The 23,619-nt window shown below is 46.0% G+C and overlaps 10 protein-coding genes across 10 annotated transcripts; 4 read left to right on the top strand and 6 right to left on the bottom strand.

The window, feature by feature from the left end:
* Positions 1-277: 277 nt before the first annotated feature.
* BX661DRAFT_189760 (60s acidic ribosomal protein-domain-containing protein) lies at positions 278-1,321 on the bottom strand. The gene is made up of 2 exons (XM_051537611.1): positions 1,148-1,321; positions 278-698 (listed from the first exon to the last, which is right to left on the bottom strand). The coding sequence occupies exons 1-2, from the start codon at positions 1,214-1,216 to the stop codon at positions 447-449; spliced, it is 321 nt and encodes a 106-aa protein (XP_051388566.1). The 5' UTR covers positions 1,217-1,321; the 3' UTR covers positions 278-446.
* Positions 1,322-1,617, top strand: BX661DRAFT_189758 (uncharacterized protein). The gene has a single exon (XM_051537610.1). It carries the CDS (start codon positions 1,334-1,336, stop codon positions 1,547-1,549), a length of 216 nt encoding a protein of 71 aa, XP_051388565.1. The 5' UTR covers positions 1,322-1,333; the 3' UTR covers positions 1,550-1,617.
* A 2,205-nt stretch (positions 1,618-3,822) lies between these two features.
* BX661DRAFT_189752 (uncharacterized protein) lies at positions 3,823-5,560 on the top strand. The gene is made up of 2 exons (XM_051537609.1): positions 3,823-4,473; positions 4,592-5,560. The coding sequence occupies exons 1-2, from the start codon at positions 4,072-4,074 to the stop codon at positions 5,483-5,485; spliced, it is 1,296 nt and encodes a 431-aa protein (XP_051388564.1). The 5' UTR covers positions 3,823-4,071; the 3' UTR covers positions 5,486-5,560.
* BX661DRAFT_208021 (uncharacterized protein) lies at positions 5,541-6,736 on the bottom strand. Its single transcript, XM_051538673.1, has 2 exons — positions 6,265-6,736; positions 5,541-6,158 (listed from the first exon to the last, which is right to left on the bottom strand). Exons 1-2 carry the CDS (start codon positions 6,422-6,424, stop codon positions 5,656-5,658), a joined length of 663 nt encoding a protein of 220 aa, XP_051388563.1. The 5' UTR covers positions 6,425-6,736; the 3' UTR covers positions 5,541-5,655.
* Positions 6,737-7,893: 1,157 nt separating this feature from the next.
* On the top strand, positions 7,894-8,439 carry BX661DRAFT_147086 (uncharacterized protein; the record flags this gene model as incomplete). The annotated part of the gene is made up of 1 exon (XM_051533207.1): positions 7,894-8,439. One exon carries the CDS (start codon positions 7,894-7,896, stop codon positions 8,437-8,439), a length of 546 nt encoding a protein of 181 aa, XP_051388562.1.
* Positions 8,440-8,773: 334 nt separating this feature from the next.
* On the bottom strand, positions 8,774-10,633 carry BX661DRAFT_201203 (uncharacterized protein; the record flags this gene model as incomplete). Its single annotated transcript, XM_051538478.1, has 1 exon — positions 8,774-10,633. The coding sequence occupies one exon, from the start codon at positions 10,631-10,633 to the stop codon at positions 8,774-8,776; it is 1,860 nt and encodes a 619-aa protein (XP_051388561.1).
* A 444-nt stretch (positions 10,634-11,077) lies between these two features.
* On the top strand, positions 11,078-14,029 carry BX661DRAFT_201202 (uncharacterized protein; the record flags this gene model as incomplete). Its single annotated transcript, XM_051538477.1, has 1 exon — positions 11,078-14,029. One exon carries the CDS (start codon positions 11,078-11,080, stop codon positions 14,027-14,029), a length of 2,952 nt encoding a protein of 983 aa, XP_051388560.1.
* A 783-nt stretch (positions 14,030-14,812) lies between these two features.
* BX661DRAFT_189745 (uncharacterized protein) lies at positions 14,813-15,545 on the bottom strand. The gene has a single exon (XM_051537608.1). It carries the CDS (start codon positions 15,245-15,247, stop codon positions 15,053-15,055), a length of 195 nt encoding a protein of 64 aa, XP_051388559.1. The 5' UTR covers positions 15,248-15,545; the 3' UTR covers positions 14,813-15,052.
* On the bottom strand, positions 15,116-16,038 carry BX661DRAFT_79166 (uncharacterized protein). Its single transcript, XM_051539483.1, has one exon. The coding sequence runs from the start codon at positions 15,792-15,794 to the stop codon at positions 15,258-15,260; it is 537 nt and encodes a 178-aa protein (XP_051388558.1). The 5' UTR covers positions 15,795-16,038; the 3' UTR covers positions 15,116-15,257.
* A 6,817-nt stretch (positions 16,039-22,855) lies between these two features.
* BX661DRAFT_136783 (uncharacterized protein) lies at positions 22,856-23,389 on the bottom strand (the record flags this gene model as incomplete). The annotated part of the gene is made up of 1 exon (XM_051532683.1): positions 22,856-23,389. A coding segment is annotated over one exon (534 nt), but the record flags the coding sequence as incomplete, so codon positions are not given.
* Between the last annotated feature and the right edge of the window lie 230 nt (positions 23,390-23,619).

Here is a 23,619-nt window from a genome sequence, read left to right as displayed (position 1 = left end):
GATAGTGTTATTATCTAGAACTTGAATTAAAAGCAAATTGTGTGCAGGTTAATTGATATTTCAAAATTGGAAATGTGGCTTGTTAATATTTATTTATCCATAATGCTGATACAATCTAGTCTTTTTTGGTTCAAGGTAACTTGACATTTCATCATAATGGCTACATTTAGTCGTAGCAATTGGGGGTTTGTCAGTTATCAGTAAATATTGAAAACCTATTTCCACTTTTAACACTTTGACCATTTAAAATGTGCTCTTATCGAGCAAATCAAGTTATCTGCCATGCCAATTTTAATGCGGCCACAAATTAGCTGTACACATCTAAGCGTGGAGCAAACAATCATTTTTTGTTTCAAAATAAATATAGTATGTTTCGAGGGAACAAATTTATTATACCGAAGAAGCCGGGCATTTTGGAATAAAAGCGGTTCAATGGGCTAAAAAACTTAGTCGAAAAGACCGAAGCCCATATCGTCATCGGACTCCTCCTCCTCGTCAGCAACCTTCTCCTCAACAGCGGCAGCCTCGGTGGCACCACCGGCAGCGGCACCGGCAGCGGGGGCGGCACCAGCGGAGGCACCAACGTTAAGCAGGAGCTCGTTGACGTCCTTTCCGTCAAAGGCCTTGGCAAACAGGCTGAAGAAGATGGGCTCAACCTCAACACCGGCAGCCTTGGTGATAGCCTCAAGCTTGTCGGCCTACAAATTTAAAGTAAAAAAGTACAAATTTATGCACAAAAATTGAATTGGGGTTGTAATTAGCGCCGACTGTCCATTTTTGTACATAATGCCTTGTAAAAAAGCATTTCGTTTGTGTACTGTGCAGAAATCTGGTGCCGATTCAGAACGCCGAATTGAATAAAAAATTGTTCGCAAACGTTGGAATTGGCTGCTGCAATGGCCGCAGCAAAACAAACTGTAATTTGTTTCTGCCACACTCTGGCTGTGCGCAAAATTCAAAATCTCGATTCTGCAAATCTCAAGCTTCAACAAAATTTCGAATTTGCGCATTTCGCCTAATAAATATGTATCCAATTGCGCAAGCGAATCCAACGTGTCTGCAATTTGTGCCCCGCGTATCCGTTGTCTGAATCCAAATACTTCTTCAATAATGGCGCATCCATCGTTCAAACGCTGTTGGTACTTACGGTGATCGCGACGTTGTCGTCGGCAAGGATCAGGGTGGCGTAGACGATGGCCTTCTCAGCGATAGACATGTTTATTATTAGAGTATGTGTTGTTACGAGACGACAGTAAATGTTTTAACTCACAAAAGGAGATCAATCGCGTTTATATGAACACAGGGTGAAAGGAGAGAGAGCCCCCGCCGAGCGATGCCGCGCGCACAGTGCCTAACTGTCAGCAAAATTGCAAATTTCGCATTTTGTTGGCCACTGCTGCTGTTTTTCCAAGCTTTGGGTCTAAAAAATCCCAAAGAAACTAATGGATTCGCAAATTTGATTGGTTTAATCCGATCAGGCCAAAGCAGTTTTTATAATTATTTATCCCTGGTGTTATTGCTGTTGCTCCTACTGGCTGTAGGAATGTGAGTGAAGCGGTAATGATGTTGCTGTTTTTGTGATGTGCTTTTTCAATTTTGTTAGCGGGAGGAGAAAAGTTGAGATATCGGACTCTTCAATAAACAAAATCTGACTAGACCAAGGCTCTGTGGGATGTCTCTCTTTTCAATATGGCCTGGTCTCCCTTTTTTCGTCGCGTTCGTTTTATTGGAAATTCAATTTATTTGGAAAAATACTGTAAAAAATACTGGGCCATCGCTCAACAGATGTTTAACAAAAAAGACGCTTGCTTGTAACCAGGAAAGAGATTAAGCAGTGCGCATATATATGACTACGCTTGTGATGGAGGATAACCACAAGCTGACAAGGAATAATTGATATAGGCGTAAGATAAGCTGGGGACTGGCAGAAGGGTCCTATCAGGAAGGCAAATATGAGTGTCCGAATGAAGTAACAAAAAGGTCGGGTTAACAAGCGGCAAACAGAAGACAAGAGAGCCAAAGCGAGCTACATAATGCATAAGTAGCAAGTAATACCATCATGAGCATAGGTAAAAGAGTGCGCAAAGGGGTGCGTAGTGAGGGAGTACTGATACAAACAAAAGGTCGGACTATAGCTGGCAGATAGGCGGGCTGATTTGCTTGGTCTATAAAAAGCAAGGATGCCAAGCAGGGATGTATGCTTTTTTACCAGCGGATGTTTGCATTTTGTCGATGTCGGATAGAAGACATGAATGACATGAAGAAAGCATTATATATGTTTGAAAAATTGCGATTCTGCAATTATTATTCGCATGGTTGTTTGCTTGCATTTGTTGTTGTTGCTGCTTCTTTTCTTTCAATTTACCCACGAGCAGCCGAGATTTGGTTGGTATTATAAAATAAACTGAGAAAAATTAACATAGCAGAATAGGAATAATCACGCGTTGGAGTGGGCGTCATGTCATTTGTCCGATCGGGATCTATAGATATGACGAAATTGCTAGTAACACGCAAGAGGCGCAGCTTAAAATGACTAGTTCAGAAAATGTAACTAAAATAATTATATTAATAAAAATTTAACAACACTAGCTCAACTACTCGAATAATGTAATTTTTAAAGTTTAAAAATTTGTTTGTAAAGCACTCAACTGGTAATGTAAATAGTTGGCTTACTATTTACATTACTAAATCTTTTGTTTCACAGCTTACTCAAAGAAACACAGTACTCACAACCACACGATTCATTTATGACTCCAGAAAAATCATAAAACGTGGTGCAATTATTATTTTTCGAAAACTGCGATGTTTGTGTTTTTGTATTCTTTAGGCCTGCAGCAACTTAAAAGCTTACATGACCACTATTTAACTTTACGCAGCAAATTGAAGTCTTACCGTAGATAATGTCAGGCTGTACAAGAAACTTGATCAACTTATTGAGCAAAGCAAGGACAACGCGCGCGCTTACCAGCAAGTCAAGTCTGAACACACACATGACACTGCTATTAATGACTATCTGCCGACACATACAACCTTGTTATAGTAAGGGGGTGTGGGAGCACTCGTTGCCTAGTGTTAAAGTTAGGGTGATTTTATAAAAGTTTTATTACTGATGTTTCTAAGTACTACTAGGGCAGCTCATCTTATATATGTGCCGTCGCCTTGTTGTGCACATTGTCCATTGTGCGCTCGTTGGTGAGAACTGGATCTTCTGCGAGTAGACTGTATCTTGGCAAGTCAATGTTGTTGTTTTCGTGCGTGTACGCTCATGCGTGTGCATTGCAGAATGGGAGCATGTTTGGGCATCAATGTAATGCCTCCCTGATTTACGCCTGCGTTATCCAATTAGTGTCCTATCGATCAGCGCGCAGGTTGAACCTGTTTCGCGATTCTTGCCTCAACATCCACTTCCATATCTTCAGTCTGCGCAACAACCTCAACGATATTATATTATATTATGTGACTCGCTCTATTTTCTTTGTCACATCGAATATACCTCCCCTGGCATGCCCAGAGGCAGCGGGGGTGTACTTGAATTTATTGCTTCAATGCGCATATCCACAGAGCAAGTTTAAAACAATATATGTTCTATTCTGAAGCAGTAGAATAAATTGTATTCTCGTCCTTAAAAAATATACCAAAATATATTTTTTCATTCTTGTTGCACCCGAGAATGCGCCGACAGCTCAATCAGATATTGCAATTAGCAGAGGAAAAAAAGTGCATTAATGCACCACTGTTTGCGTCACATGCATTTTTCTGATTGAATCAAAAATGCAAGTCGCACTTGCCTTTTTTTATTATTTTTATTTTGTACCTCCAAAATATCGCACTTCTTTTTTCTGCTTCTTTTTTCCTCGGCTTCTTTTTTTGTTAACATGTAATTTTTTTGTACTCTTTACCAAACACAACCCATACACCCATTTTATACTTTATACTTGTATTACGTAAAAACAATATTCCTTACTACACCTTTTTTTACACTCAGAGAAGGCTGTTAGAATATAAAACCGGTTAACTCGAAATTTGAATTTACATTAACATTCCCAAGCTTTTTTTATTTTTCTGTTGGTAATGACCAGACCTTTGCTCATTGACGCAGCCTACGCTGTGGTTGCCGTCGCCACCCTCATCGGGCTTTTCGTACACAACAGCGGACCACAGTGGACAATCAACGAGTTCAAACGCAAGTGCGCACTTGACTTATCACAATCATCACAACAAATGGTCCTCCATCACCATAACAGTGGGGGTACATTAGCTGATATTTCAGGGACGATGGCTTATAGGGATACGTTTACGGTTAAGCATTATTCGCCGGATCTTTGGTGCAACGTTAGTTGGATGTTGGGCACATTGCTGTCGAATAAGTGGCATATGCTGGGATTAGCTAATGCGTTGGTGGCGGTGGTGTCTTTGGCGAGAAAGGCATTGATAAATTTGATATTCGGGAGGCTTGCGATGAATGAAGTCCATGTAAGTGATTAATCCTCTATTTTTTATGTTCTTGTTGAAGCATGGCTGGGCCCAAGCTTTCATGTTTTTATATTGCATTTTAAAATCCATTATTACCCATTCTTTTTTTCTTCTGTAGCATTCGTACGATCGCATCTTGAACTTTGTATTGTTCAAAGTGGTGTCGGTCAGAGCGACTCTGGATGCCGACTGGGAGGACCTAGCCATATGGACCGCGGCATATTGCTGTTTTGGAACATTATACCTGGTCGGTGGCCTAGCGCGCGACCATCTAGAGGGCCTGCGGATGTCACCGGTCCAATCCAATATTCGCTGGGGCTTTGTCGCCCTACTCTGCGTGCTTATCGCATCGGCAATCAGTCTAGGCATCCTCAGCTGGACATTCCTCCGCCCCCTTTTCAGCATCCTCTGCATCGAAGCCCTGACCATCCTCTTCGATGTCGGCCAAACCCTGACTAAATACATTGTGTACGCCTGGGATAACAATAATACCATGGCGACCGAGTCGTGGGAAGCGCGTTCTGACGCCGTGCTGTTGTGCGAGTTTGCCACAGACATGTGCATTTTGGTTCTCACACTCCTGCACTACACACATATCCTGCTGATCAACGGCCTGTCGTTGAATATTGTAAGTGCCATGGTATTTTTTAATCTACGTAGTATCGCGAGCAAGCTATATCGCAAATCACGCAAGCTGGCGGCGTTCCGTAACGCTGTTACTAGCATGAAGTGTCAGTTTCCGGATGCCACGAAGGAGGATATTGTGCGGTTTAATGACCGATGCTCAATTTGTCGCGAGGTGCTGATGACCGCAAAGAAACTGCCCTGTGAGCATTTGTTTCATCGCTCGTGTTTGAGGTCCTGGCTGGTGCGTCATCTTTCGTGCCCGACGTGTAGGATTACGCTTTCGAGCGATGACGTCGGCCAGTGGGCTAGTGCTGGCAATAACCCGCCGACGGACGCCCTTGAGCACGGTTCTGATCTAGTTTTCGCAACCGCCAACACTGGCTGATATGGCTAAACAAAACCCACTGCTCCTTTTCAATTATTGTTGTAATACATCAGACAAAGCAGTTAAGAAATAAAATGAATTGAATGTAAAAATACTGAGCACAAAGTATAAAAAAGATGAAATTGTGTGGCGCAAAGAATAAAAATATTTTATAATTTTTGTGTGTATTTTTATTGCGAAATCGTTGCTTCAGCCTGCTTGACGCTATCTCTCTTGTGGTCCATCTGGTCCATCCACGACTGCAGCATCCTCACAACCTGTCGCCTACGCTGTCTTGCCTTCTCCGCCTCCGGCGGACAGTCTAGCGAGTCAATCTTTAACAAGGATTGCATAAGCATTTCGTTAATAAACATGTACGCGTCGTTAAGTTTCTTGCGCTCCTTAGCCTTGATCTCATTCAGCGCTTCCCCATGCAGTCCATCCATGGATCCGGAAAGGAATTGGTCCACGTAGAGCTGTGCGTCTGCGAGGTAGGCTTGCATGCGTGACGAGAGAACGTCGGTCGCGTGGTTGGCGATGTCGTCGATTTTGTGGATCAAAGCGCTCTCTTTGCGCTCCTCCTCCGTTACTGGCCCACTATTTTCTGCGCCCTCCTTCCTGCCGATCAGCTTCACTGTGGCCCCCGGGTATATTCCATAATTTGACAGAGGAGATGAATCGTCCTTCATGGTAGCTACAGGAAATAAATAAAAAAGTATTTTAGCTTATGCGCGCAGAAAATAGGTAAATATATAAACAACCAAATACCAGATTTTCTTATTTTGCAAAGTTATACTTACCGCCACTGAAAATAAGCTTCATTCCGTTGCTGGGCACGCCTGTGACCTCACGACAGACCTCCTTGAATTGACCGAGCGTTGTGTCCCGCATGTCATTCTCATCGTACTTGAGCATGTACCGTTCGCGACCCCATTGAAGTACCAGTGGCGGAGCTGTCATTGTTAAATGTATAAAAATAAGAAAATAAAAAAGGTTAAATTCGTAATACAAAAAAATAGAGAAAGAAAGAAAGTGAAAAGTGGGAAATTGAAAAATTGACCTTTGCGGCCACAGTTCTTTTTCTAGAAATTAACACAAAGGCACAAAATAAAGAAAGGGTTCCTGTGAGCTTCGAGAAGGTTTTCTGGGTTGACGAATCAAATCGCCTGATTCACATATCACAGATCAGGGGAGAGTAAGAGAATGAAGAAAATGGAAGCATACTCACAATATAATATGAATAAATAAGACCGGGTTTTACTATGATAAGGTTTTCGTTTTTGCTTGTCGTTGTGCTGCGTTGCGTTGTACTTAATGTCCTTAATATTGAATGGACAGTATCCTCAATCATTTTGTTTGTCATAGGGTAGCAGTGTGATTATGATAATACTAATGATGGCGATGGTGATGATGACTTTAGTTCTGCACAGGCCGGATCAATGAGCGCGTGGTTGTGAATTAGTATTTTGGTATAGCCAAGATGTTGGTTGACTCTGATCAAATGTAACCGGACAAACATATGTTGTCTACAAAGTTTTGATTTTGCCAATACAAAAAACAACTGGACCAAATATATATAAACATGCTTGATGTAATTTGAAACAGGAAAAATATATTTGACACATAGGGCACTCGATATCCCTGTTTGTCAAATTAGTATTTAACTTGTTTGGAATTATCATGTTGAGCAATATCTTTAGCATTTTTAAGATAGCAAGCAATATGTAAAATAATTTGATTTCACTTGGAGAGATATCCCCGCATTATTTAAGTTGGTGTGTGAGCAGTTCCCAGTGGGTAAATGGTCCAGTTATGCATCCGCAGCCTGCATATGAAACCTCATTCATTGGCGAATGATGAATGGTCCATTGGACACCCGCATGTTGTCAAACGATACAGGCCGATTCTGTTGCGCCGCTAGGTGCACATGCATTTTTGGCAGTGGCCGCGGGGTTTTTCATCGATGCTCTTCTGTTTCACGTGATTAGTGTGCGATACACCAGAGCTCAGAGTTCAATTTTTTTCCCAGTGCCAGTGACTTTTGGCCAATTGGCGCTTGGCACCAAAATCTCAAAAAAAAAGTGCAATGCAGTGCTGATCCCGTCCCACAGCGGAACTCGCAATTCACATTCGCCCCCAACAAAAAAAAGAAATCACACTTGCCGCATTCCCACTGTCAAGTTCAACTCCATTTTTGTGGCGGCTATTAATGCCTGATAACAAAATTTTCCTTTAATCTTTTTCTTTTTTCCTCGAGCGTTGCTGATAAAAGGAAGCTTCCCCTCCCAATTCATTTTGTTCGCTTTGCTCCTTTAGTTCTTTTTCTTTCAACTTGAAATTTCGTTTGTTTCCTTTTTCACTTCTGCCATTTCACTTTTCTCTTGCATTCAAACACAAATTGCTAAAGTGGTCTTTCTGATTCCGAACAAATGAGGCTTTTTGAGGCGACGCACGTGTTCAAACACGACTGGGAAACAGTGAGCCTGGCCAACTGGCGCAAGTACCCTAACGACAAGACACCGCACGTGCGGCACGTGGAGATTCTCAACCAGGACATTGACGAAAACACAGGCATCCTGCGCACCGAGCGGCTTATAATGGTGACTCAGAACGTGCCCACACTGGTGCGCAAGATCTTTGGCGGCGACACTTCGTACGTTCTGGAGTATTCCGAGGTGGATCCAGCGCAGCAGACAATGGTTATGCAAAGCCAGAATATGACTTTTAGCAACCTTTTGTCGGTTGGCGAGCATATTGTTTATAAGCCTGATCCGGAGAACCCCAGGCATACGATGTTCACGCAGTCGGCGCAGGTTAAGGCGAGTACGGCGCTGTACCGGTTGGCGAATAAGGTTGAGGATATGTGCTGGAACAGGTTCAAGGATAACGCGCATGTGGGGAAGCTTGGTATGGAGCAGGTTGTGTCGAAGATTCTCGCTGAGCGTCAGGCGCTGATGGCGCAGGTATCGGAATGAGAGAGAGGGCTCTTTCTCAAAAAAAATTTAAACAAAAAAGTTGCCTTGGCTCGTTTAATGGCTAGATAAAACCAGACGAGCCTGACCCAAAATATCCACCACTCCCTGCATTCTCTATTACTGAGGAAGCAATTTACATATATATCCTCATCTCCGCATACACCAGTTTCTGATCTTTTTTACACATTTCCTTTTTATAATTGCCGCAGCTCATCGCTGCAAAACTCCCTCCCCTTCGCAACTTGTACAACCATCCATCCTCCTAAAAACAGTATCTTTTAAATAGATTTAATAAAAATTTAAATTTGTTGAAAATAACCTTTGTCATTACGCTTTACTCGCGGGCAGCCTTCTTGCGGCTACTGGTAGTGCTGCCCTTGCGGTTATGCCGACTGGCAGCCACCGGCGTAGAGTCAATCGTCGGCGTTGACGGCGTGGTCGCGCGTATCGCTGCAATCATCGATGGATCAATGGGCGGCAGCTTCTTTATAATTTCCTCCGCCCTGCTCTCGCCCACGTCATTCATAAGCATGCGTTTCCGCGCACGCAACACCTGGATTTCAGTTTCCAGCTTATCTGCCACCTTCTTGCAGTCCAGCAGCGGAATAATGGTGGTCTGCAAAGTGTCGAAGCGATCGCACACGGCGGCGGTAGCCATGACCGGGCGTGGCCAGATGGTGTTAGGGCTGTTGAGATCCAGCTGCGTCATGAACTGCTTAACAGCCTCCAGCTTATTTTTGGGAATCGGGAACAGCTTATCGGACCGCAAGAAGACGCCGGGACCAAGCCGCGCGTCGCGCTGTGCGATGAAAATCGGGCCGGTCTCGGGCGTGTCGATTTGAATAATGGCGGGGTTAACCAGGTGGTCTTCAGTGGAAAAAGTGACTGGGCCAAACTGTACGGGTCCGTCCAGGTGTTCCTGCTTGACAATGCCTACGGAGGCGGCGCGGCTAGGCGACATGGAGTTTCGGACGACCGAAGATCCGCGCGCAGCAGACACTGAGTCAGTTGAGGCCACGGAGACGCCGAGCGCGGCCTTGTTTGCTGACGCCTTGTTTGCTGCTGCCGCCGCCGCGGTAGATTTGACTCTGGGCGTGACTGGAGTCGTAGGCTGTGGCGACCCATGAATTGACTTTTGCTTCTTCATGGGCCGCACACTCGCACCACCATCAACCCCAATGGCATCCGGGGCGCCCTTGCGCACTTTTGGCAATGTGACCGAATCAGGCCCAGCGCTGGCAGCAGCAGCAGCAGCAGCGAACGCCGATGCAGGAGCGGCTGCGGATCCAGGCTGCCCGTTTGCCGATGAACCAGCAGCAGACACAGTCTCCGCCTGTGTGAACTGTACCTTGACCGATGGAATAGTTGCCGATGATGGTGCTTCCTCGAATAGCGCATGGTAGTTCAGCATGGCCTCGCGCTCATGAATCAGCCTTCTCTCATTTGACTCAATCCGACGAGCCTCCACAATCAACATTTCCTCCTCCTCGATCTCCTCTTTTGTGCGACTGAACAGCAATTCGAGATACTGCTTGCGCTCGCGCTCCTTGTCCCCATCGAAACCCAGAAGGGCCAGGTCGTCGGCTAACTTATTGGTGGCCTGCAGTGGGAGGTCGTCGGGGTCGCGAGAATCCTCCCCTGCGCGGTATTTTGTCAACGCCCGGCATATAGAATAATATCTGTCCTTCAGATCCTCCAATGACCTCAAGGGTCTATCCCCTGCCGCCACCGCCTCTCCTGCTGCATCTGCATTCACGCACGCCGGCCTATCCGGGTGCACATAATATCGATCGTGCACAACAATAAAGCGCAGGTCGAATTGTCGACAAAGCACCAAAAGATAATCTGTCTCTTCTTTGCTCCACCGGGCATCCAACGGCGCTATGCATTTGTCGTATTCCAAATCCGTATATTGGTAGGGTTGTGTTTTGGCGTTATAGCGGGCGTAGTAGTAGTCGGTGTATTTTTCGTTGCTTTTGACCCAGTGGGAGAGTGTGAGGTTGTCGGTGCGAGCGCTGCTTTTGAATGGTCGCCAGGTCCAACGCTCGGCTTTGGTGTCGAATTTGGGCTTGGCTTGGAATAGGTCTGCGAGTGGAACTGGAACTGTGTGGTTCTCTAGGTAGAGCGAGTTGAGTTCGCGGCTCATGGCTGTGTGCTTGTGTTGCTTCGGATGTTTGTGCTTTTGCTGGAACATGGTGAGCGCAAAATAATGGATAGATGAATGAGAGAAAAAGAAAAAGAGAGAAAGTGATGTGCAAAAAAAAGATAATAAAGGAAGGTAAATAAATAAATTGGGTGAGTGTGGTTTTTATTATTTAATTTTTGTTTGTGAGAGCATGATTGCGACGCGTGAGGTTTCTCCACAAAGCATGGTCGGTGGTGTTGTGGGAAGGCAACGCAGATCGCGTTTGAATTTTCTTCTTTTATTATTACCAAAAAAATTTTCTGCAATTTTTTTTACGAATTACTTTTTTTATTTTATTTTAAAGGGTTGAATTCTTTCCTTCATTAATTTTTTGTCAAACCTTTTCAATTAAATACATACTCCTATTATATATTTGTTATTCACATAACGACCCTGGATTCAACGCCAAAATTCATTTGAAATTGGAGCAAGCGCGACGTTCCCACATAAAGTATGAATGTCAGCACGCGGGCGCGAGCCAAGACGGCTGATTCAACAGCAAACTCCAACACCAACATAGCCACAAAACAGCAGACACAACGGAATTCATCCACGGCATCGCAGGCAGGCGACAGGCCGTCGAGCGAGGCGCCCAGAGACAGTGAGCCGAAGACAGACGCAGTCAATACAATGGAGAAGACAGGCGCAGTGAATACAATAGAAACGCCGACCACAGCAGTCGCCGCAGACACAGACAGCACCGAAATGGACGGAGACAAGCTGGTTAGCATTCCTGCGCAAAATATCCGACACTTCAAAGAGGCAGTGGTCAACACAAGCCGGCTGCTGAAGGTGTTTGGCGAGCAGGAAAAGGAGCTTACAAAGGCCAAAGCTGAGGTTGCAAAGGCGCAAGATGACGCGCGACGGGTGGCCGCAGCGGCAGCAACGGTGCAGCGCGAGGCTGACAACCGGGCGCGGCTGCTGGCCAAGGCTAACGCGGAGACAGCGACGGCGCGGGCATTGGTTGAGCAGCGCGAGGCTGAGCTGTCTCGCGTGCGCGGACAGAAGGAGGATCTGGAGGCGCAGGTGGGCGAGCTGCGACAGGCATCGCCGGCGGTGGAGCAGGTGGCGCCGGTTCCAGCACCAGACGCGGCGCTGGGCGAGGAGATCGAGCGGCTGAGGCGTGAGGTCGAGGCCAAAGAGGGCTCGCTTAAGTCGCTGCGCATCTCGCGCGACGCCATCCGCTCGTCAACCAAAGCCGAGATTATGAGCATCCAGGCGCGGTACGCGCGCGAGCAGGCCGAGCTGATCAACCGGCAAGAGAAAGAGATGGCGCAGCACCGCGGGTCGCTGGCGTCGCGCGAGGCCGATCTGGAGCAGGAGCAGGAGCGGCTGATGCAGATGGAGATGGACCTGGGCATGCGCACGACGCAGCTGGAGGACCAGGTCGCCGACCTCACGGCTGCGCTTGCCGAAATGACTGCCAAGCATGACGCCGCACAGGGCCGCGTGCGCTCGCTCGAGGATGCCGCCAAGGTCTCGGCTGCTGAGCATCGCGCCGAGGCTGGCCGCCTGGCGCGCGCAGCAAAGAAGGATGAGAAACGCGTTGCTGATCTAGAAACGCAGCTGGAGCGCTTGAAGGCGCAGGCGCGAGAGGCTGCCCGCGCGCGTCCCAAACCGCGGCCAAAGTCGACGGCCACAGCGGCGGAAGCTGTGCTGGCAGCCACCGAGGACGTCGCCGCTATGGATATCGCCGAGCTACGCGCTGAGGTGGCCTCGCTACGCGCTGACGCCGTGCACAAAAACGAGACCATCCGCCGCCAGGAGGTGCTTGTCATGGAGCTTGAGCGCAAGCAGAATCCCGAGGGTCGACGCCCTCGCGGCCGCGTTGCCGAGTTGCAGACAGAGCTCGACAAGATGCAGACTGCATTGGACGAGCGCACGCAGGCTGTGGCCACGCTGGAGGCTGCGCTGCGCTCGTCAGCGTCGCCCGACGATGCCTCGGTCACCACAACAGTCGCACAGCTCAACCTCCGCGTCATTTCGCTTGAGGCCGCGCTTAGCACCCGCGACCAGCGCGTGGGAGCGTTGGAGCGCGAGCTGGCCGCTGCACGCGAAGCTGCCAGTGAGCGCCCAATGCGCCTGCGCCACGCACAAACTGCACATAGCTCAGCGGCCGCTGCGGCACTGTCGCTAAAGAGCCCCGATCTTACAGCGCTGCGGGCGCGCACCACCAAGCTTCAGCAAGAGCGTGCAGCACTGCTGGAGCTGGTCACAGAACAGCAAGTTACTATCCGCCAACTGCGGGGCACTGGCCAGGTTTCTCAGCCAGCTCCGCTTACACTAACACTGACATCACAGCCCTTGCCATCGACATCGACATCGCCATCGATAGCGACATCACAGCTCATTCCACAGCCATCACATCCATTACAGCCTTTGCCACAGCCTGTGCCTGCTCCCAAGCGGCGTATGCAGCCAGCATCTGCCGCTCTTGCTGATGAGATTGAACTGGCCGGCGTTGTGGGAGCCAAGCGGCACAAGAACGGGGTGGCCGACACAGCGTCGACAGTGACGGCAGCGTCCACTCCTTCCGAAAAGGGTGCCAAGCCCGTAGCCGAAGCCAACGACGCCGAGGCCATGGAGCGCGTTCTGCGCGACAAGCGCATCAATGGCGCCAACCGCGCCAAACGCTTTTTCTCGCTGCTGCAAAAGTCGCCACAGGAGCTCGAGGCTGCGCTGCTCGGGATGACTGGCGATATGCCAGTGCTGGACGTCGCTGAGTTTCACCGGCAGCTCCTGGCATACGCATCCGCTACTCCCCTTGCGCGCCGCCTCTTGCCGCCCAGTGAGCCATCGGTACTGCACGCCATCGAGGCCTCTGCGGTAACATGCATCTGGACGCTGTGTTTCAAGAACGCACAGGGCAGCTTCTTTGCCTCGCTGATGCGTCATATGGCCCAGAGCATTGTGTCGCCAGTGTCATCGCCGGCCACAACATGCTCGCTGGCGCGCATTTTTGCAGCGCTCAGTCTTGTTGCTGGTGACGTCCAGCGCGTGCGCATTATGTTGTGCGATCTTTTGATGGATGCTGTTGATAGTCCACACACGCTGCCGGTTTTGGCAAACACGCTGGCCGTGTACCCGGCTGCGTTGACTATGCCGTTGGAAACTGAGCGAGCGGCTTGGCTGGTAGTGCGCGTTGTGCAGGCAATTGCCGCTGGAATTCACGATCTTTACGCGGAGGAGCACAGCAGGGAGGAGGCCGATGCGTTGTACACTGTGATGGTCAATAAGTGTGCGTGGCGCTTGCCGGCAGAGGCTGAGTTTGCCGACCGCGTCCTAGTCGAGGTATCCAATGAGCTACGCAGTTTGCATCCCGAAGACAGCGCGTATGCTGTGGTTATGTGCGCGCACAACTTGCTTGCTCCATACATGGTGGCTGAGACAGAAGCTGCGCTGTAGTATTTACAAAGGAAAAGTAGCATTCAATATATAGCGAGTGTAAGGTGTAATACATACTATTTTAGCATTAGTAATGAAAAGAGATAGTTTGGCTTTGGATCGTTTGACAGACAGAATGATAGCAATCACAAATGGCCTAGAGTAGGCTCAAACGAGTAAATTAAACCAAAAGCGTATATTAACCGCTCAGCTTTTCTCTGTTACGCAGCGCATTGCAGCATAATTATCTGCGCTATATCGAGAAAGTGTAAGGACATTTGTATGCTTGCAAAACTTTATTGTTTTAGATTGCTCTCGTTTTATTTTTTTTCAAAATTTTTCGAGGGAAAGAAAATATTTATTTGTTAAAAAGTAATAATTACATTGAATAAAATTGGGTGGATCGCTAGAATGGTTTGGGCCTAACTAAGAGCATGTGCAGAATTCTTGCCTCTTGCTGGGCAAGCTCCTCAGGCGTACGCCTTTATGCAAGATTATCACTGGGTATGCTCGTTGAGTTGCAAGGGTCGTTCACTTATTGGAGAAGAGCGAAAAGCTCAGGGCACTTCACAGCCAATTTCTTGCGAAGAGCCTCCATATGTCTGCTAGTTATATCAGGCGTCGCACCGGGGGGTGTAGCCAGCCCAGCCATTGCGATAGTCCCATTGTGCCCGGCGTCTGCTTTTTATCTATTGCCTTGAAAACACAGCGCAAGGTAGCAACCTTGCTACGCGGCGCCTTGGAGCTGATGCAGGGTTGGCCGCTCAGGGCACGGGCAGTGGCAATATTGCAGCGGAAAGTGTTAATTGTTGAGTTCGCCGCGGCGAGGTTGTTGTGCACAGTGTTCATCTCGGCGCAAGTATTTTTAAGGCTGCACCGCAAAGTGTCCGCTTCGGCAGAAAAAGAGTTGAGGTTGCGCCGCATAGTGTCTGCCTGAGCGCAAGTATACTTCAGGCCGTGCTGCATAGTGTCCAACTCAGCGCGAGCAGACTCGAGGATGCGTTGCAAAGTATGTACCTCGGCGCGAGTATCCTTGAGCTTGCTTTACAAAGTATCTGTCTCAGCACGAGTGGAATTAATATCTTTCTGCACAGTGTCTGTCTCGGTACGTGTAGATTCGAGATTGCGCTTTAAAGTGGCTGCTTTGGTATGATAATATTTGAGATTGTTCTGTAAGGTGTCAATCGTAAAGCCGGGTGTGGCAAAGTCGGTCTGCATATTGTCCGCCTCGTTTTTCATCAAGTTCAGTTCACGGCGGAGTTTCAATTATGTTGTAGGACATATCGGCCTTGCTGTGAGTGGCGTTGGCCTGTGCATAAGCTATGTCCATATTGTCCCGCAGAGTGCTGATCATTAAGTCTTTTGAAGAACGCTTATTGCGCAGGCCAACCACTTTGGTACGAGTGGAAGTAACCATCTCGAGGATATTGTTTGCATTGTCAGTTGACAATTCAAGGCGCGCACGAAAATGCACAGCCTCATTGCGAGACAATGAAAGAGTGCCGCGCAGAGTGGTCAACCTTGTGCAGGTCAAAAGAAAAAGAGAGCCAGCGGCAGCTGCCATGCGAAGCGCAATGGTGTTTTCGCGACTCTTAGCATCAACCATGGCGCGGGAGGAGGCAAGCTCGTTATGTAGAATATTCTCGTTGGCATGGGAAAAGGTCAGGTCGCTTTGGAGAACCTCCACCTTGGCGTTGGAAGAAGCAAGCTTGCCACGCAGAGAAGCCACTTCAGCACGGAACAAATCGAGCTCAGAGTGAGCATCAGTGAGCTGGGTGCAGGCCATGGCAAGTTCATGGTGTAGAATAGCCGCCTCAGCGTGGGAGTCTGTGAGGTTGGCGCTGGTGCTGTCGAGGCACGCACGAGTTGAAGTGAGTTTGCATGTCACAGCCTCGAGGATCTCGCGAGTAACGCGCTACTTGTGCACAAGCACACGAGACTTGGGGGTTGAGGTAAGTGCTTGGCCACAGGCAGCAACAGCAGGGAGATGCGTAGCAGCGCTCATCTTGAGAGCTGCAGCCTTGAAGAAGGACATGGAAATAAAAATAATAGATAAAATATAAAGAAAAATGGAAAAATGGAAAGCTAAAATTTGTTGCTATTTTCTACCCTTTTAGGTTTTTTTTACTTAGTATTTAACTTATAAAGAGTAGCGGCGGTGTGTCAAAAAGACAAGTGAAAACAGTTCGAGTTTAAGCGGGTGCAAAGAAGAGTTTGGGTTTGGGCAAGTCCAAAATGGAGTACGGGTATGAGCGCAAGTAACAAGTGTTATTTGACAAGATTGGCATGGAGAGGAAAACTTGGTATTTTTGGAGGAAAATAGGGAAAAGAAAAAATGGAGCGAGGGTGGGTGAGAGTATGCCTTTTTTATTTCTAGGGAGCAAGCATCCTTATTGTCGCCTATTTTTTGTGCTGCGACGCTTCGTGCTGTTTTGTGAAAATGCACGTTTTGATTTTGAGCAAATATGGCCAATGAAATTATTTTAACAACTTGGCAATCGCACAAAAATAATAAAAATAATAAAACGCGTTGCAGTTCAAAGGGAAAAATACAAACTTGGATTTTCCATATCTTTTGCCTAAATGTGGATGACTCGGAATGTGCGCGTATGGATCTCCAGTCACTTTTTAATTTACCCTTTTTCGTGACGCGTATCTAGAAAGCAGCTGAAAAACATCTAAATTTGTTGACCCGGAAAAAATTGAACGACTCTTCTATATTATCAAGATGCCTTCTTTTTCAGTCTGTTGGTGTGACATCAATTATTGCAATGTCACGTGACAATTGCCATTGTGAAATTGCGATTGTTTGAAATTGTGATTGTTTACGATCGCGATTTCTATTTTCACGGGCGATAGTTTCGAATAGATAAGTGGAGCTCTTTAAGCTCCCTTATAATGGATTTTTAATGAAATTAGTTAGTACGAATAAGTTTTATTACAGTTGGGCTGCACTACCCCAAGCAGGGCTCAGCAGTAGTAGTAGTTGCAGTAGCAGCAGCAGCAATAGATGCTGATGTTGACATTCATATTTGTGGTGGTGGCTGTGCGGGGATCACGGTCAAACAGGGACTTTTCCATTGTTTACTTTTCTCCGCATGAATCCCAATCAAGCTTTTGCTACGCCAGAAAAAAGACTGTCGCATAAATAATTCACCACCTGCTTGGTTGAATTACTATCCCTCTTTTCGATTTGCTTCTCTTCCATACCTTTCTCTTTTTTTGAACGCGTCGAATAAACGGGAGGAAAACAAAAAATTGACAACTTTTTTGTTTATAATGGGGAGAGGGGGTGAAATAAAAAACAATTCAATTGTTATCGTGTGGAAAAATAGACAATGCGCCTGCCTAAGATAGAGGGTCAAAAAATAATCTGCGTTTTGATGATTTGACGCCTTTTTCCTCCACATTCGACAGAAGAAAAATAATAAAGGCACTATGAAAAATTGGTTTGCCGACACCTGTGGTGCCCAACACACATTTCAGGCCACTATCTTCCCTTTTCAATAATCAAGATTGCCCTCATGGCTGCTATGCACATTTCTGTTATTGCTAGCTGACACCAAGGAACACCATGATGTTTACAGCGCTGCTCCATTTTCAGTCCTTTAAAAGTAATTTTTGGGACTTGAATATACCGATTTAGACCCACATTTTTATAGAGCACGATAGGTTGCTGTTGAAGTGAACTCTGGCCATTTTAATCATTGTCAGTAGTTGCAAGAGTGAACTGTCCATAGACTTTCAATTGAGACCCACAAAATTTTGCGTTTGAGACTAGACACACCATTTTTATAAATGGAGCATGCATACACATATATATGCAGCCAGTCAGGGAATGAAACCAATACTAGCATATTAAAAAGCAGCCAAAATACCATCAGGTGCACTTCCCAGAGTCACTGTGTGCTATCAAAAGCCAACAGACAGATCAAATTACTGATTAAGCTTGGCGCCAAACATGTGTATATGATCCAGTACATAATGGACCTACTAGATGTAGGAGAAAAGCAAGTAAATTCTGTCAGCTTGTCTCAGGTACAGCTTCAAAAAGACAAAACGCCAAAGAGCGCCCACTGCCAGATGCCAACATCTGCATTGCCCAAACTCCAACATCGATGTGCACCAGATGTTTCTCGGGAACAACTTGTCTAACTATTACATAATAACGATGCACACGTTTGTGCAGTTGGCCACTTTGGCCAAGTACGTTTAGTTTCCTTGTGATAAAATTATACTTACATTGGTGAATATGTATTGGTTGATGGCAATCAACTGATTAACCAGTCTTGGCTGTTTAGCAACACAAACAATAAGTCACACAGTGACCAAAGCAATATGTTTTCTACTCTTTACCTTTCACAGTGCATAGCACTTATTTATTAAATATACTTTATATCATTATAGTTTATCTACACGTTCATAGAACGTTCCTATATTCCAACAGTTATGAGCCCTGCTGGGACCATTAGCCAACCACTTGCTAGCGGGAACCTTTTATCGGGCACCAACTACCAGCTATGGAAAGAGCTGGTACTTGATGTCCTTGACGACTATGGATTGGAGCACGCAGTGAAGGAGCCAGTACTGCTGACATCTGCCGAGGCGAGCAAGATGACAGACCGCAACAAGCTGAAGGTGGTTCGGATTTTGCTCAAATGCATGCAGCCAGACATTGCTGGCATGTATCACACGTTCAAGGAGCCATATTGTGATACAAGAAATTGCGGCTTGTCTCCGGCGATTGATTAATGAATCAATCGATAGTTAATTCCCTACTTGGATATGCGGGAATTCATACACACACATAACTACCAATGAATATGAACAGTGGAGGCTGTTCATCCCTTAGCTTTATTTTAGTTCATTTTAGTTCAATATATATTTATAACATAACACATATGAACTGTGGACGGCTCTTGAACAGGATTATGGAGTGATGACAGCCATGGATGTTCGTAATCTGGTCATGGAACTAGTGCACATGCAGTACACTGGTTGTTAACGAGTGAATTTAATAAACGTACTTAAAACTATATTCTAAGAACTAGGAAAAGAGAAGAGGGAGAACTAATAAAATGTTGTTTTGCCCTTTTATGGCTGAGTCTTTCTACTCACAAAGAAAAGGGCGACTGATGGGCATTGCCTATTAAGGAAATCTGTGCCTAACACTGGTGACATTCGCTCAATGGCATGCAGACGCAAGGAGGTCCTTGAATTCCTGGAGCAAAATAATGTGACCATTCGCTTAGTAGTCAACATTATTTATTTGGTCAATTTGCCTGCAGATTTCAACCACACCATTGATGCAGCAATGTGCGGAAAAGTCTTGGAGATCGACGCTGAGCAGGTCGACAAAGAGCTGATCAATGTGGAGGCAAGTATGCTGGGCAATGGCAGTGGAAGTGGAGCATCCTACTGGGCAGGCAAGCAGCAATGGCAGTGCATGGGCACAGTCAGGCATTGACAAGACAGCCACGCATCGAGATCAGCCGCTATTGCCACCACTGTAAGTCGAAAGTTCATTGGACCAAGGAGTGTCCCCTGGCAAACCAGACGTCGAATTTGTCAGGATTGACAATGCCCCAAGCAGACTGGACCAAGTGAGGTGGTGGAGTGGAGTGAGGATCCTGCAGAGCAGAGTGGTTGTGGCACCAATGATTAGCATGAGTGGGACATTGCAGGCGATTTGCACAATAGTATTATCTTCTTTGTGAATGGAAAAGAGGCAGCTCTGCAGACCGTCAGGCTGGCAAATCAGCCATGAAATATGGATTCTGGCTGTACACGCAACATCACCTGTGAGAGTGGAATTCTGCAGCAACCACAGGTGGATGACATGACATTCTGTGTTGCCAATGGGGCCGACATTCATGCTCAGGCCAAGGGCACAGTCACCATGCGCGCAAACGAGTTCACTGATGGGAAAATGGCATCTTTAATGATGTTTATTATGTCCCTGGTGCCTCTGCAAATCTGCTATCTGTACGGCAGATTGACCACAGAGGAGGCAAGGTGGTGTTTGGCGACAATTGCTGCAATGTATTTGATAAGTCGAGTAGACTAGTCATGAGTATTGCAGCCAAAAAAGATCACTACTCGTTTTCTCCGACGGAAATTCTTACAGGGCCTGGGGCCAAGACAAGAACAGCATTGCAGGCAAAGGGACTGCCAGCGGCTGTGTAATGAGGGATTGTGCTGGTTATAATAAATATTAATAGAAATGAGACTACGAGAAGAGCTAAAGACCTCACTATTCGGAATTCGCTGTACGCGTGAAATATCAAATATATTTCATGCGTCTGCGCTGTCACGTGACTTAGCTCCCATTTTTGATGTCACAGTTATAACGATATGACAAGATATTTGGGTAGCGCTGGTGGTGTTGGTGATGGTGGTGTCGGTGTCGGAGAGAGGTGTGTGTGGGTGGTGTTAAAAGCTTAGCTTGAGATGTTGGAGGAAAAAAACAAGGATGAAAGACGGTGAAAGGAGCAGGCGGGAGACTCCTGGTATTTATTTTCCTGCGCTTCTTTTGTTTTGCGCTGTGCTGAGCTGTGCAAAAATGGATGCGCTTCTTTTTGCTACTCACAAAAAATGTGTACTCTTGGGTCGTCTCTTTCAGGTTCGGCTGGAGCAGAGTGCAAGTTTCAAAAGGGCTTTCTCGTTGCATGTATATTCCGTTTTTTGGCGAAAGCATGCCTTTTTCATGCACATGTTATTGTTCGAAGATCGGCAATATCCGAATTTCCGTTATAATATTTCAAAATATGCACATATTGATCAGCGGTCACTTTTACAATGCTTTTTTCAAACCACGGTCGCTGGTGTGGTGCCCAACACACATTTCAAGCCACTATCTTCCCTTTTCAAGAATCAAGATCGCCATCATGGCCACTATACACATTTCTGTTATTGCTGGCTGACATCAAGGAACACCATGATGTTTACAGCGCTGCCCACACAGCGCTGCCCCTTTTCAGTTAAGTAATTTTTAAGACTTGAATATATCGATTTAGACCCACATTTTTATAGAGCACGACAGCTGGCGGGCAGACCATGTGTGTACAGAAAATTATGATATGTCGGAATAGATTTTTGCAGCCAAAAAAATTGTGGCTATTTGTATAAAAATAATAATAAATTTTTTTGCCAAGCTCACGTTTAGGCTGAGCCGGAATAGAACAAAGTAGCAGCAATATGTTTTATTTGTTTTGGCAGTGGTAGTAGTGCGAGTAGGGTGGTGGGTATTGGTATAATTTTTGTATTGGCTAATAAAATACTTTGCCTTTTGTCTTTTCTTCTCATAATGAAGGCTGAGGTTGCTCCGAGGCATGGTTGTGCTTTCTTTTCCCTTTTCTGGTGGTTCCGCATCAATCATAGCAGCTAAAAGCTTCATTTGCACATTGGGATACATGCACATAAAAAGCCAAAACAAGCAAAGGATAAAAAATATTTCATCCGAAACGTTGAGCAAACTGCAGCCATTTCTGCCTCTGCGGTCTTCACAAATAGAGGGCGTTGATATACGTGTTTCATCAAACAATGGTTGACAACCCCCTGTAAAAACCAGGGGGCGAATGGGCAGTTGTTTTTCCTTAATAAGTGTCAGCAATGTCAATGGCCGACAAAAAATGAGTAAGAGAGGTAGACAAAGAGAGCGCATGGTTGAAAATAGAATAATAGCAAAACATGGATGCATATTAAATTGGGACCCCTTTTTTGCGACATCTAGGCAAAAAAATGGAGTGCAAGGTGCAGAGTTGGAGGTGGCTGCTACGGGCCAGTATTTTGCAGCTCGCACAGGAGATATTTTTAATGCATAAAAAACATGAAACAAAAAAGCCACAGAGCCATTCGGTAAGGTGGACAAATTCAAAACATTTTTGCTGTTCTTGGTCTGCGACCATCATGTTCTGATGACACGGACATTGCCACTGCAAGCACACACAGCGCGCAATGTGAGAGAGAAAGCTCAATTTATATTTTTCATTTATTTTATTGTGATTTGTTGATTGTTCTTCAATCTGGATTGTTTTCAATGCTTTTTCCAAGACCGACCCAGAAAAAGGCTAATAGTTGGAAAAGGCGCTTTTATGCATATTGACGGTGCATATTTACACCGCATTACATATTAATTCTTACATGTATGTATTTTGGAATCTAATCAGCTCAGCGGCTACAATCAGATTAATATAATATATGTTACAAAGTATAATTCAAGAAAGGATATTTATTTTTTCTGAGAACAATTCCTCGCTGTCCGACAGTCATTCCTTTATATGCTCTCTTCATGACAGGTTACAAAAGGAGTGGCTGTCGGGCAACCAGGAATTGCTCTCATTGGAAGAAATAAATACTCTCTTTGCTTTTATATCTTTTGTAACATATATTTTACTATTAATGAATTGTCAATTGATAAAATAATAATTAATATTTAGATGAAAATGGAAATGATAAATGACTAATATAATATAAAATGGTAAAAATGACTAAGCATCTGTACTTGACTCGCTGCTCTCAGTTCCTGTCCTGATCAGCAATTCTCGGCAATACTCAGCGGCATCCTCCAAAATGGCCAACAGCTCTTGGCAATAGTTGTGCCATGTCAGCACGCGCTTCAAACGGATCAATCATTGGAGTGTTCATAGCATCTCGCCATTCAACCGTCAATGCGGATTTGGATAATGGAGGAAATAAACCAGGCGTGGCTTTCGAGGCGGATGATTCGCAGTTACCATGGTTAAAAGGTTGTTTCATATCTGCGCCCCTGCCATTCTCGCTGCACCCTGCATTGTTGATTAGAGTATCACGCATCATACTCAGCAACCCTGCAAGAATATTGATATGATCCATCCTACTATCAAAATCGTTGATGATAGATTTAAAACTGGAACTATTGTCCAAATCGCCGCGCTTAAATCTGGCAATGTCCTCCAATGTTGTGCCGCCAACCCAATACTTGATTTTAGCAGCTCGGCCATTTGCGCCTTTAAATCCATATGTCCCAATCCAAATTAAGACATAAATCATCGTCTCCCAGTCGTCGAGTTCGGTGCGTGGGAGCTGGCTTCTCTCTAAGGCATGAATGCACATAAATGGGAGAGTACCTGTGCGCTCATCATGTGGAGTATGAGGGCCCTTTGAAGAATTGACCGCGTGATCAAAGTCGACCAGCATACCCTTGACGGTTCCATCATTCATGCGCCGGAACAGAATGTTTCCTGGCATAACATCACGGTGCAGAATGTGGCAATGCTCGACAATAGCGCGGTGAGCACGCATGGTGTCGGCAACGACAATGATGAGTTCTGGCACAGACTTGAGCATATTGAGCGGCTTTCCAATTGGCGACATGGCAACACGCCTGTGTACACGGAGTTGTGGCTTGTGCTCCTGCTCTTTTTTGTTGCCAACCACTAAATTGGAAAAAGATCGCCAAGAATACTGAGGGTCGTGTCCTCAGTAAGTGTGTTGTCGCTGTCCTGCTGAAGGCACACTAGACCGCCACGTTTGAGTTCTGGGTATGTGCCTGCAAGCTCCTGATAATGTTTCAGCGTCTGGGTGATGTCGTGCAGATGAGCAACCTCATTGCGTGGATCCACACCTTCATC

The sequence above is a fragment of the Kickxella alabastrina genome, assembly GCF_025024165.1.
Source record: "Kickxella alabastrina strain RSA 675 chromosome Unknown BX661scaffold_48, whole genome shotgun sequence".
In the NCBI taxonomy this organism is placed as follows: Eukaryota; Fungi; Kickxellomycota; class Kickxellomycetes; order Kickxellales; family Kickxellaceae; genus Kickxella; species Kickxella alabastrina.
The sequence above is the reverse complement of the archived record's forward strand: the minus strand, read 5'-3'. Positions and strand labels throughout refer to the sequence as shown.